Here is a 13,139-nt window from a genome sequence, read left to right as displayed (position 1 = left end):
GCTGCAGCTCACTCCAAAGTATGTTTGAGAAGGAAGACAGTACCTCAGAAGACAGCCTTCCCAGAGTGCCTGTCCTGCAGAGATGGGCAGAGTCTGCAGAGAAGGACTACACTGGTGGCTCCACATTGCAAAGTTTGCTAAAAAGTGTCAAAGGAAACTCTCCTGCCCAGGGACTCCTGGAATGCAGCACTCCCACAGCTCCCACACATCTGCACAGATGCTGATGAACTCCAGCCAGGCACCCCCTGTTAGCTGTCCCTAGAACTGTCCCCAGGCAGGGAATGCAGCAGGTTCTGCTTGGCCTGAGGCTGTGTGCAAGGTTGGGGACAGGCTGTACCACTGTATTTACCAAGACAGCTGAGGAGCTGATCAGGCAGGCAGTTTATTAGGAAGTCAGGAAACCTAACACAGTGGGAAGAGGTCAGCATCCTTGGAGACACCAGGCAGCAAGTCATCCAACCTTCAACATACATGGTCAGGCCAGCACATTCTATTTCAGTACTTGCTATTTCCACCTTATTTTCATTTTTGGGCATTCTCTGGCAATGTTAAAATGCATGGACTGCAAAATCCAAACTGAACTCCATTCTTCCTTCTCTCCTCACAAAATATTATTAATGCTCCATATAAGTAGTTGTAGAATGTATAAACTAAAAGGCAAAGTTTCCAGAAATTACTACTGGTAACTGAAACAAAACTGGCAAATATTTTCTTGCCTATCTGAGCTTTGGATTTTAGAGTATTTTCTGTAACACAGCTATTGAACTGCACTTCACCTCCATGCAGGATGTAACCTACCTAGGATTCACATCAAACCACTTAAAACTGATACCATTTTTTATTCCTCCCAGGTGTCTTTGATCTTGCTGTAAGCCAAATCACCTCCCTCTGTAAAACAGCTGATGGAAAGAGAAAACAAGCTCACAACTCTGTATGATTCCACAGACAAAAACCCAGTTCAGACCCTTCTCAAGAAAGGCATCAGCCATCTAATATGTAACAACCTTTGGGATTTCCAGCCCCAAAATCACAGACTTGAATTTCCCTATGATTTTACCTGCAAATAATTAGCTCTTTAAAGAAGGTGAGGTTGTGGAGCTAATGCAGAAAGTGTCCAGGTTATCACCTAAATTATTTCCTTTACACTTTCTTTGGTTTTTCTGTCCACACTTCTTTAGACAAAAGTCTGTGTCCTTTCACTATACCTTGTACAAATATTTTGCCTTTTCATAAAGGCAACACATGACTTCAAAAAGCAGACAAAATCTTTCTATTATCCTAAAATTAATTACTCAAGGCCAGAAAACACCCAAAATGACTGCTGGTTGGGAGGGACAGGGTGTGTGTTTGGTGAGCTTTGTGCTTGATGGGTTTTTTTTTGGTTGAGATTTTGGGGCTTTTTTTGTGATTAGGTTTTTGGGGTTTTTGTTTTGTTCTGTTTGTTCGGGGTTGGTTTTGTTTTGTTTTGTTTTGTTTGGTGGGTTGGCTTTTAATGTTTTGGAGTTTTTTTAGTCTGTTGAAGTGGAATTTAATCCAATCTTGCTTTTCTGAGTCTCTTTCTAAGCGAGGCATTGCTTTGACTCAAAACCCCAGACATGAGCATTCCCATAATCTGAATACTGACATCTAGATATGAATCTAAATCTGGCAGCTGGAATCTACCATTAATGAATGTTAACTCCAGGCCTGAAAACAGGCAAATGGACACTTACTTCTTAAAACTTAAAAAAAGAGTCAGGAGCAAATAATCTCAGAGTAGTTTTGCCCTTTAGCATGTGCAGAAACTCATGAAGATAACATCACACTAAACAGGAAACTCGTGTCTGTCAAAAAATCTTAAGGGTGGCCTGAAAAAAATGCAACTCTTTGGCTTGGGGAAAGACTGGAAGGAATTTAGAGGTCAGCTACAGTATACACTGACATAAAAAAGCTGAGGCAAACACTCTATATTTTAACCTTTACATGATTTTAAACCCCAAACTGTTAAACCACTGCTCACATTAAGACAACACTGTATTTGATTATTTGGTGCTTTGAAACATACAATCACAAGCTTCCTTATACCCTGCAGAGCACAACAAAACACAAAATAACCCCATCACCAGTAGAGAGGTTTCTGCCAAGAATTTTTTTAAACCACCAGCAAACACAAACAGAAACTTGCATGCAACAGCTACACCACAATGAAGTCATGCTCAGGCTCAGATTTAAGAAAAATCAAGCCAAATTTTCCACTCTCCATAAAGTCACTGTGGGCTCCTTCCCACCAGACAGTGACCCACTGACATATTGTACCTGAGAACCCCCACTAACACCTCCCAGCAGAACAGCAGCACCACAACACTGGGGCCCTTGCAGTGAACACTTGTTCCCCATCAGCTGTTTGACACACACTCTAAAAAGCTTAGAATCTTCCTTGGAATGAAAGCTGCAAGTATAAATCTATACCCAAATACGGGTATTTAAAATGGGATCAACTTTCTCAGGCATCGGCCACTGAAATGTCATTCCAACTGTTTTGAATAAAAAAAAGAAAGCTTTTCTCCAGTAAAAATTTTCAACAGATTTCCATACCTTTTTGCCTGGGTAAAAATCAAATAGGGAAGGCAAACTGTATTCTCTAATACCATCTACCTTTAAAGGCACATTGCAGGGCTTATTTCCATGATGTATGGAAAGTTTTTTCAGATACTTAAATGAAAGCTGATTGAGGCATATAAAATACCATCACTGGCTTTACTTCTTTTCCCCCGTGTTTAACTCAAATGTTGTTTTGCTATAATCTCAATTCTTTCCTTTCATTGCACAGCTGAGTTTTAAGTCTACATTTATTACACTGCCATTATTTCCAAGGCAAAAGCGATCTCAGACCAAACATGGCTCTGTGTAAACAGTGCACTGAAATCACTGGAATTTATGCCTTCTTATACTGGAGCTTAATATGGATTTATGTTGCCATAAGTATTGAATTATGGCTTCACAGAATGAAACAGAAAGGAGAAGTTGAGCTCTGTAAGGGAAAAATTAACTCAATATCTTTAATAAAAGCACGAGTCCAGCCTGTTCTGTCTGCATGGCAGTACAAACAGTACTATACTCTTCAAATACTCCAGCTAGTTTCATTTAATTGTCTGAAGACAAAGGCATTACTCGGTCTGAGTAAAGGTATCATGACCCAAAGAGCACCCACGAGGACACTACTGAAGTCAGGGCTTCACACAATGATGGCCTATTCCCACTGACTTCATGGGGATTTTCACTAAAGAGTGAGTCACTGATTTATATCAACCTTCTCCTTCTGCCTCCAGCATGAGTCCATGACAAGCCAAGGAAAATAAAGACATTCCAGTCTGAGACTGACACTGCATCCTCAGCCGGTCCCACTGTGCCCCAGTGCTGCTGCACACATGTTCTCAGCTTTGCAATTGCTCAACTCCCATTTATACTAAGAGAGTTGTCTGCCTACAACAGATGAGAATACGCACAATAAATAATATGCAGGTCTGACATCATAACAATCCTAAGCACTCTGGGGAAAAAAACCTGTCAGTCACCCTGTTTTGTTGGCTCCTTCAGTTCTCTTCTTTGGACAAATATTTTTTCTCTCGAGCCTTTGGCAATTAATAAAGTGTCTTTCCCATTAATCACAGTGGCACTCATTTTTAGAGCTCTCAACGTGTGTGCAGCAAAAATACACATCATACATACCTGTCACCCTTTGCACTATGCTTGCAAAATGTGGCAACCACAGTATCTGCACAACACACCCTTACCCACTCTGGAAGTGGATCACTGAAGCTGGCAAGAGAGGAGCATGGGAATAAGTCACTGTTTCCTCACCTATACTCTAGAAACATTCCTTTACATTCAAACAGAATGTACGAGAGTGTACATTAACTGAAGAAAATTCATGTGTTCATCACTGGGCATGAAATCCTCTAGGTGCTCAGAGTACTGTTTTCTATTAGGTTTCATTGGGCTTCAATGGTCTATAAGGATCCTTAGCAAACTGTAAATTTAATTCAGACTCCACCTATAAATCAGTACTGTTTGTCAGGAATTATGTAAATCCCTTAAGCATTTTCTGACTTTTACATTTTTTTGGCAGTCTCTGCATATCTGTGCATTTTATCGCGCTGACATTTCACTGGCATTTCGAGCCCGGGTCCAGTTCCCCCAGGGCCAGTCGTCTGGTGGAAGTCACAAGGCATTTCCTCCTCCTGGGCTGCTGCCCATGTAATCAGGTAGGAAAAACGAAAGTTTTTTAGAGGGAAAAAACTGTGAATTTCAACTTGGCGCTCATACTAGAAAAAAAATAAATGGAATAAGTTCCCCTATTCTGATCTTCCTGTATGTAAAATTGTTTTCTCTTTTGGAATCACTCTCAAATTTTATTCAGCATACTGTATTCTTGGAGTTTCACATGGGACAGTTCAGCTCTTGCCTGCTATCCATCCTTACATCATCAGCACACTGAGGCACAGCGTGTTATTGCTGGACAGAAGCCTACTGCCAGTACACTCCTCCTGTAATGCCCCCCTTTGGTGGGCAGGATTTCATTATCACCTTCTGGTATTTGGCCTTACACAGCCAGCTCCCAAATTCATGATGGCAAACATATGCCTCACTGGTACCAGAACTCTCTTGTGCCATCAAGCCTGAAACACAATGTATTATTAATGGCCAAAAGCCACTAATAATGGAGAGGAGAGTACATTATACAAGTCACAAAATATTATGGCTCTATTTCTGAGGGCAAATGACAGGCTCACCTCTTTCTTTCCCTGTCTCAGATGTCTGACCTCTCTAGACCCAAGTTCCTGTCAGCCATGCAGGTATGCAGCGTGCCCTCACTCTTCCTGTATCCACTAACGCCGTCATCACTGAAGATGTTCCACACCAAACTCTCCAAGCTCACAGCCCACACCAAGGCTGCAGCTGAGTAACTTCCACTAGCCTTCCTCCATATGGCAACAGCATGGCCCTTGCAGAATCAGAGCCTGGTCTCAGCCTTCAAACTCCCTGAGCCTGCTGTGGAGAAATCCAGCTGACTTGTAACATATTTATTTTTAATCTGTTGGCTACGTTGGGAAATTACTGCCCAAGTTCACCTCTTTCAGTTGGACTCTGAAGAGAACCTCAAGCATGTACAAGCCCCCCTCCACCAGGAACAACCAGTAGGGCTGTGCACACAGCCATAACTGCAAGGATGGATGGGAGAGAGTCAGAGAGGAATTTGTTTCTCTACTTGAAAATATCAGAACAAGTTTAAGTCTCTACATCAGCAGTGAAATACTGCAGATTTACAGGCAGTAATTCAGAGTGGTGATGAATCACAAAATACAAACTCAAGTTCCAAAGCAGGACTTCATTTCTGCATAAGTACACGTATACTTTATTGACAGAAAATGTGGAGACAAGGTATTTGTCATAAAGCCGGGTGATCTAGAACTGGGATAGGGGAAAACACAGCAATCTTCTCTCTAGTGGCTGCGTACCATTGCCTGCCTAGGAAAATCAAAAATGAACTGTTCTAAGCCTGTATTATGACAGTTTGCCTTGTGAATGGAAATGAAACCATTCACTTGATGTTGGAAAGCTGCATCTACAACCTGTATTTTTGCATAGCATTTTAAAAATCGTATTTTTGTTACTAAACTCTGTCCACATTCTTGCTGAGAACCAAGGAGAGGGGAGAACTAGGGCAACTAACATCTGTGTGGGATGGGAATGTAAGTCAGTGGGTGGATTCTGAATACTGCTAAATGATTGGGGGGGAAAAAACAAGTTTATTTGTTAAAATGAAATCACTCAGTAATGACAAGGGAGCTGAAATATTTAGACAAAACTGGAATGGAACCCAAAGGACATGATTTAGTTGTTCTCAGAAACAGAGGATCTCTCCCATTCAAAGTGCTGGACGTGTTTTTGTAACTTTTTTTTTCCATGGGAATTCCTAAAAACTGTGGATGCTTTTGATTTGTCTGTAAGACAAGAACTGAATTCTGGAGTCAAGATGCTGTTGGCAAGGTCCTTCCTGGGGAAATACTGAAGGAGGCTCTCATGGTCTGCATTACCTGAGCCTGGGAACTTCAACTCTGCTCTAATACTGTGCTAACAAGAAATAGGGAATTCAAAGTTCTCCAGCAGCAAATCAGACATTTTAAAAAACAGAATGTGAGAACCTGCACAATGTAATCACTATGGGATCTGTATCCACAGTTTTTTCACTATGAAACCAATCTAGAAATTTTCTGCTCTGCTTCCTGCTTTCTTATTTAAATTTTAAAAAAATATCATTATTTGAATATGATTCCATCTCAGCTGTATCAGCATAACTGATACTTCACCTTTTAATCTTAAACCACGGGGCTGTTTCAAATTCCTGAGCCCCTCTATAATATCCTTTGGAATTAAGGTATTCTGCTGGTTTTTTTCATGAGTGCCAGCCTCTCTGAAATACTGGCACGCAGACAAAAGCAGCAGGAAAGGTTAAAAATGTGGAAGGAGGTGACAAGAACCCTCATGACAGACAGTGTCCATCCACAGGTCAGAGCTTGGCTGGGACCAGGACAGAGGGATTCCCTGGTGTCTCCTTTAACAAAAAAATATTGCTTGGGACATTTGCCACTACCTTGAATCACATGATGCCAAAATGGTGGCTACTTCCAGGCACTTCTCCAGAAACCATACCTCAGATTCCTCCCCTGCCTCCGTGACCTTTCTCTGTCTTTTGCCTTCAACTCACTGCTTCATCTTCCCTGCTCCTTAGGCTGGGACTGATAGCTGCACAATGTGTAACTGATCAGCGTGAGGGTGTTCAGGTCCAGAGTTCTGAAAATCTTCATATAATTTAGCACAGAAACACAGAACACTGAAATGCTGGTCTAAAGAGTACAATTAGGGATTTCTTGGATTTAGATCAGTTCATATGTAAGTCAAAGGCAGCTGTTACTAATGCACAATTATTCATCCATAGCCCAATATGCAAAATACAACTCCAGCTCTCAGACTTTTCTTTTTCTTCATATATTTGGGGCACTTAAAAATATATATTATTGAATCTGTACAATAAGGGCAGACTCAGAATAAAAGTGTGTCTCAAATACATTGCCAGAAATGTGTTTACCCTAAGTCTACATTAAAAATTATATTAAACATATGTTTGCATTCATATTTGGGCAAAGTCTAAGACTCTCAACACCTTGGCTTGAGACACCAGCACTTGGATTATTAATATCATGCCCTCAGAGCCTGTATATTTGAATCTTATTTCTGTTTGCTGGCAATACATGAAATAAAGCTAATTCTGATTCAGCTGATAGAATGTAGTTGTGTAACTGCATTGTCGACACTTTGCAAAAACTGAAAATATATTTTAGCACATATTTCAAGCCAGCTGTGTTTGCCAAATAATACTTTGAACAGATACTTCTTATTTGCTTGCATAGTATACAATTAACTAATCCAAATGCACTGAGGTCCTCAGGAGTTTGTCAAGTTACAGAGAATGGAATTTGCTGTTCTTTTAGATGAAGAACTGTGCAGTAACATGCCCAGTTTTGATCCCAATCCTTGCTCCACTCATTTCAGCAGAAGCAGCATCAGGCTGAATACTGTACCACTGAAGTTTAGCAGAACACAAGCTCAGAATTTGGATGAGAGGTAAAGTAAGAGCACAAATAAGTGAAAAGAAGCACAGGGAGAAGAGGTTCTAAACATCAGAAAAGCAGACTCATGAGTTTAAGTAAAATTAATAATCAAGCTTTAAAACTTACCTGTGCAACCAGTTGTGCCTTTCTTGCCTGAATATCCCATATCACAGTGACAGATAAATGAGCCTTTTGTATTCTCACAGGTTCCACTCAGACAGATGTTTGGATGTAGATCACACTCATTAACATCTAAAAACCCCATGAATTAAGATTTATTAAATACAAATCTTAGAAAGCAACTGGAAAAATCTCCTTAGATATTAATTCTAGGTCTAGATATGCAAAGCAAAAGCTGCTTATAGTAGTTATTCCTTACCTAGCATACAAGCATACATTTTGAGATCTTGGGTAACTGTTAATCACCATATCTGCATTAACATACCTTTAATGCCAGCTTTTTGTAAAAATAGACAATAAGGTGCAGCACATTATCCAAAGAATGACTATGATTATTGATAATTCCTACATATATGTGTCTGTATACATTTTTAAATGCATGCATGCATTGTCTAGTTTTGTCAGACATTTCTCTCAAAAGACACTCAAGATTTTAAATTAAAATGTGAAAATGTGGTTTTGGATATATGCTATTTCACAACTCTGTTCTACCAAGGCACAACACTTCCACAAAGTTTTGTCTCAGAGACAAGTTTAAATCAGCACTGGTGGTTTACCTTGCTAGAAATTTTCCACAGCATCATCTACTTCCTTCCTGCAGGCACTCTTTTATCTAAGTTGCATAAAAACTTCCCTGAAGAGGACCCAAAGATGCAATGCTACAGATCATGTTTGCACCCCAGTCTACAGGGATAGACAGAAGATTACATTTGCACTTGTGCAATAGGGCCAGTTCTGTGGTCAGGTGACCAAAACTAGGAAACAAGAGCAATACTCTTCACAAATCATTGTCTGTCTACTTGGAAAGGGCACTTTAATAAATATTTTTTCAGTGTTTAATCCAGATTGGAATATATGTACTTTCACTTACCTATGCAAGTCTTCATGTCTTCAGATGCCATGAATCCATCATAGCAAAGACACCTGTATTCTCCTGGGATGTTTGTACACTGGCCTCCATCACAGATGTTAGGATTGTCTTCACACTCATCAATATCTACAGGGGAAAATCAGATTAAAATATGTTACCTTTATCCAGTGCAATGAACCATCATCATGGCAAGTAAGCACTATAATGCTCTGATAAACATGGTGAAGATTGAATCCTTGTAAATAACTGAGTGGTACATTGCAAAATTGTCCTGATGCGTAAGCTCCTTGTCTCCAGCTAAAGTCAGTGGCAAAACATTCCCTTTTGACTCGAGTGGGAGGAACAGGAACCAATTTCTACTTCCGAGAAAAGAGCTCCAACAGAACCTTTGTCACACCACAAGGCCACATATAATTGGGCATTCTTGGGCATTCAGCCATCATTGTTGAAATCAATGGAAGCTCTGAAGTCAAATTCAGTGACAAAAATATCAAACTTTACAGATCTTAAAAAAACCATCATACATGCAAAGTACCTCTACAGGTCTCAAGGGTGGTGACAAACTGGAAACAGTTCAACTCATGATGGGAATAATTACAGTACATAAATTTATTTTACTAAAAGATCTTTATGGTCTTATTTAGTATTTCAGGTGACTGGCCAGGCCAGCCATATAGTTATATCCTCTAGGATGGAAAGTTGTTTTCTCAATTGATAACTGATAAAATTGCCATCACTGATTGGAGCCAAGCTGCAGAAGCAAATCCTTTATTATATTAAGGCAATCATGCTAAGTTCTGGAATTTTTCAGAGCCCCTGGGGTTATGCTAGTGTCCCTTGTAAAAATCCCTAGAATCTTCCTGTGTCAGCACCAACACAGACCAGCAAGAGCAAAAATCAGAATCTCTGCCTAGTGATACCATGGGAAAAAAATCAGCACAAAAAGGACAAGATTCAGGAATCTCCTCCAAGAGAAAGGGTGTAACTCATTATCAGAGCAGTCTTTTGTGGATTGCAGTAATTATGCAGCTGCAGAAAATGAACTCACATTAATTTAAAATATTATGTTCATTATTCTGCTGTATTTCTAGCAGCTAGTGCTTGTGTGGATATACAACTTCTGCAAGGAGGAAGGCTGACCAGTCCCTGTTTATCTTAACAAGCAAATAATGTTGACATGGACATTAGCCTGAAATTGTTAATTTGGAAAGGAATTTGAATTAACATGCAAATTTAAGCTCTGGAAATGGGAATAATAATGACAGAAATAAAGAACTTTATTTACCAACCTGCCACTGTACTGATTTCACAGTTGGGGGAAAATCAGCTGACAAAGAACCTGTTGTTTCTCCTAATTGAGCTGATTATTTATGCATAACCTCACCAATTCAAACATGACCTACTACTGAACTGCAGAGCATTCTTACCAGGTCAATTATCAGCAAATATATTCTGTGATGGCTTCCAGCTTTGTGTGATGTTAAAGATAAAAGACATGTTCACACACAGAGAAAACTGAAAATGTAAAATAGGTGTTTCACATTTGAAGGTCACAGTCCTATTTTATCTTGAAATCTAACAGTGTAAACCCAGATATTTAGTGCCATGAAAGCAAAGTTTGGGCAGAGGCAAAACTTTAGGATGTGGATTTTGAATACTCACCAAATGTTTACATATGTAAATAACACCTTTTCAAGAGAAGGAAGCAGTGTTTTCAATATTAATAGAGTAGTGAAGGTGACCCCTCACATCTCTGGATATTTTCTTAGATTTGACTTGACATCCATAGTTGTCTGGTGTTTCTGCTATCTAAACCTTTTTATATGTGGCTATTGCAGTCAAGTCCTTATTAGAAGAGAGTGTGAACATGAATAGTTAATAGTTATTATAGCTGGTCTGTGAAGGAAATTCGATTTTTCAGAGTCAAGGAAGGATATGTAGAAATAGATATGTAGAAATTCACAACTGAAGTAAGATCTGACTACAAACTTCAATGGATCTGTTCAGGGTCAGGTTAATATGTGGACAAACAACAGAGAATCCATCCCCTCCCCACAGCAAAGGCAGATGCTTGCACTTTGGCTTTGAGAACAGAAAGATGATAGTTTCCTATTCCAAGGTTTTTAGTTTAATATGCAGGAAGGTGCTGTAAATGATCTGTTCTGGTTTTGGGTTTAGAGATGTGTTTGGGTGGCAAGGGATAAGGGGGAGTAAAGACAGAACTGTTTCTGGCCAGCAGACTTGAGATCCCAGAGACTGTCCAAGTGCACATTTGGGTCATTTGGTCCAAGTCAAATAAAGAAGATGAAAAAAGAAAAGTGGCTCAGAGACTCTGCTCCCCTCCCTCCTCCCTTCCCTCTCACTCTAATCCTCTCACTGGGTTTAGATTCTGGCTGAGGCACAATTTTGATCAGCAAGTTTTATTTTTGCATTAAAAAAGTGCCCCAAACACCAATGTTTGGGCAAGTTTTAGTAAAAACTTGCCTTTTCTAGAAACTTGAGCTAAAGCAAACAACTTCTAATCTAAATACTTTAGGTTTTCAGGGTCAATTAAATCTGCACTTTTTCTAGTTGAATTCTTTCTTTGATTGAGGGTTTGATACTTGCTGAAGGCTGGCTACTTTACATCTTTCTGACAGAGCAAGCCACAATGTGGGGGAAAACTACATTTTGCTGTGCTTTAGGGCTCTTTTATCTTTTGGAATGGTAGTGAGTGGCCTCAGGGTAACCAAGACCCTGGTTCAAGGTCCATAAATATTTACAAATTCTAAATGTGAGCACTCTAATAATCCAGTATAGCAAACTCTCCATTTGTTCAACTATAATGGCAATTCTATTCCAAGGGATTAACCCTGTTATAATTCTCATGCTCTTCAAGGAGCTCTTGGATGGAATTGGCAAACAGCTGGCAAATATTCACATGCCTCATCAGGCCAGTGGCTGTGAAGCAAGAAGTAAGAGAAAATTATCTTTCCAGTAACCTATGTGGAAATCACCAGGAACAATTCACTTTCTGGGATTATGACTTCCAGACTCCCAAAGGAGAACAGCCGGCCATAAGAGAGCTCTGGACATTTTCTCACAAACTCTTCTAAGAGTGCAAAAGACCTGTTTCCTAAGAAAGATTCCTATTATTAAGACTTCAATTTCTCTGTGAGTCATTTAGCTCTGAATTAATGCAGCATACTTGCACTTGACTAAACAAAGAATTAAAAATAGGAATTTTCTTGCTTGCTTAACAGCAGATACCACAAAACAACAGAACAGAGCAATCAGCTTCTTTTCTAGCATCTCTGTCTATACTCTCTCCAACATAACCATACAATACACATGCACTGCATCTTGGCTTCTGTTCATGGTAATTTTTTTAATGGTCTTCATCCTGTTTTAGATTTGGATCTACTACAATACCTTAAGGGGGAAAATTTATCTCCTACTGAAAAAATTAGAGATTTTTGTTATTAAAATCAGAATCAACTTGCACACTTTCTGAAATTATCAGCAACTAATTCTCTTCAAAGCACTTGTTTCTGCAGTTGCCAATTCTGATACTTTGGACATATTTACTTCAGAAAAAGAACTTCACTTTCCATTTATTTTATTTTTTTAATAGTGCATTTGTTACAATACGTTTAACCTTAAAAAGAAGGCTCATTTTTAAACTATTGAAATAAGCCCTTAAAGCAGAAAAGTTCCCAAAATCTCCCTTACCAGTGCATGTCCTGTGGTCTGGCATGAGTGCAAAGCCTTGTTTACAGCTACATTCATAGCTGCCCTCTGAGTTTGTACAGAAGTCCTCACAGCCACCATTCATTATTTGGCACTCATCAATATCTAAAAAGGAGAAAATAACAGTTAAAACCCACAATACCTTTTACTTTTAAGCACATTTCAAGGACACACTTGGAGTCAGCTTTCCAGTACATCATCAATCTAGAATCTACATTTGGTGTTTGCACATTGACATTCAAGTGTTTGCAAAGGTAGGTACTGGGAAGGATTAAGGCAAACCAGAGATGGAAAGACTGCAAATACAAACACTTCTGTGCTTCTCCTTCAACATACAGAAATAGCACTGAGTTACCACAGAATCATGAGGGCAACAAAGTTTTTGTAAGATTCAAGGTAAAAAATTACTTGGCAGAATTAAAGCCAGTGGATTTTTCCATGGCACAGTAGAAGGAATGTATGCAACTGAACCTCATGATTTTATTTCATGGTCCAGCAGGAATGATGATTTTTAATTAAATATATAATTAATCTAACAAGTTACTCCCTCTTAATCATCAAAGTCTGAAGTCTTGGGGCACTAAAAATAGTATGTGATTTTATGCATCATGATTGATTTACTAGAGAAAATAATCTGTTACTCAGCTGAGTGTAGCACGGCCATAACTTCATTCAGTTCTCTCAAAACCAGATGTGCATGTTTTGGA

At 39.3% G+C, this 13,139-nt stretch overlaps 1 protein-coding gene across 1 annotated transcript in view; it reads right to left on the bottom strand.

Moving 5' to 3' along the window:
• FBN1 (fibrillin 1) overlaps nt 1-13,139 on the bottom strand; it is a 140,189-nt gene that overhangs the window by 34,028 nt on the left and 93,022 nt on the right. Inside the window, exons 30-32 of the mRNA XM_030228326.2 lie at nt 12,415-12,537; nt 8,704-8,829; nt 7,779-7,904 (exon numbers count right to left, since the gene is read on the bottom strand). Of these exons, the coding sequence (XP_030084186.2) occupies nt 7,779-7,904; nt 8,704-8,829; nt 12,415-12,537 (375 nt within the window). The remainder of the gene's footprint in view (nt 1-7,778; nt 7,905-8,703; nt 8,830-12,414; nt 12,538-13,139) is intronic.

The sequence above is a fragment of the Serinus canaria genome, chromosome 10, assembly GCF_022539315.1.
Source record: "Serinus canaria isolate serCan28SL12 chromosome 10, serCan2020, whole genome shotgun sequence".
Lineage (NCBI taxonomy): Eukaryota > Metazoa > Chordata > Aves > Passeriformes > Fringillidae > Serinus > Serinus canaria.
This window is presented reverse-complemented; position numbering and strand designations above follow the sequence as displayed.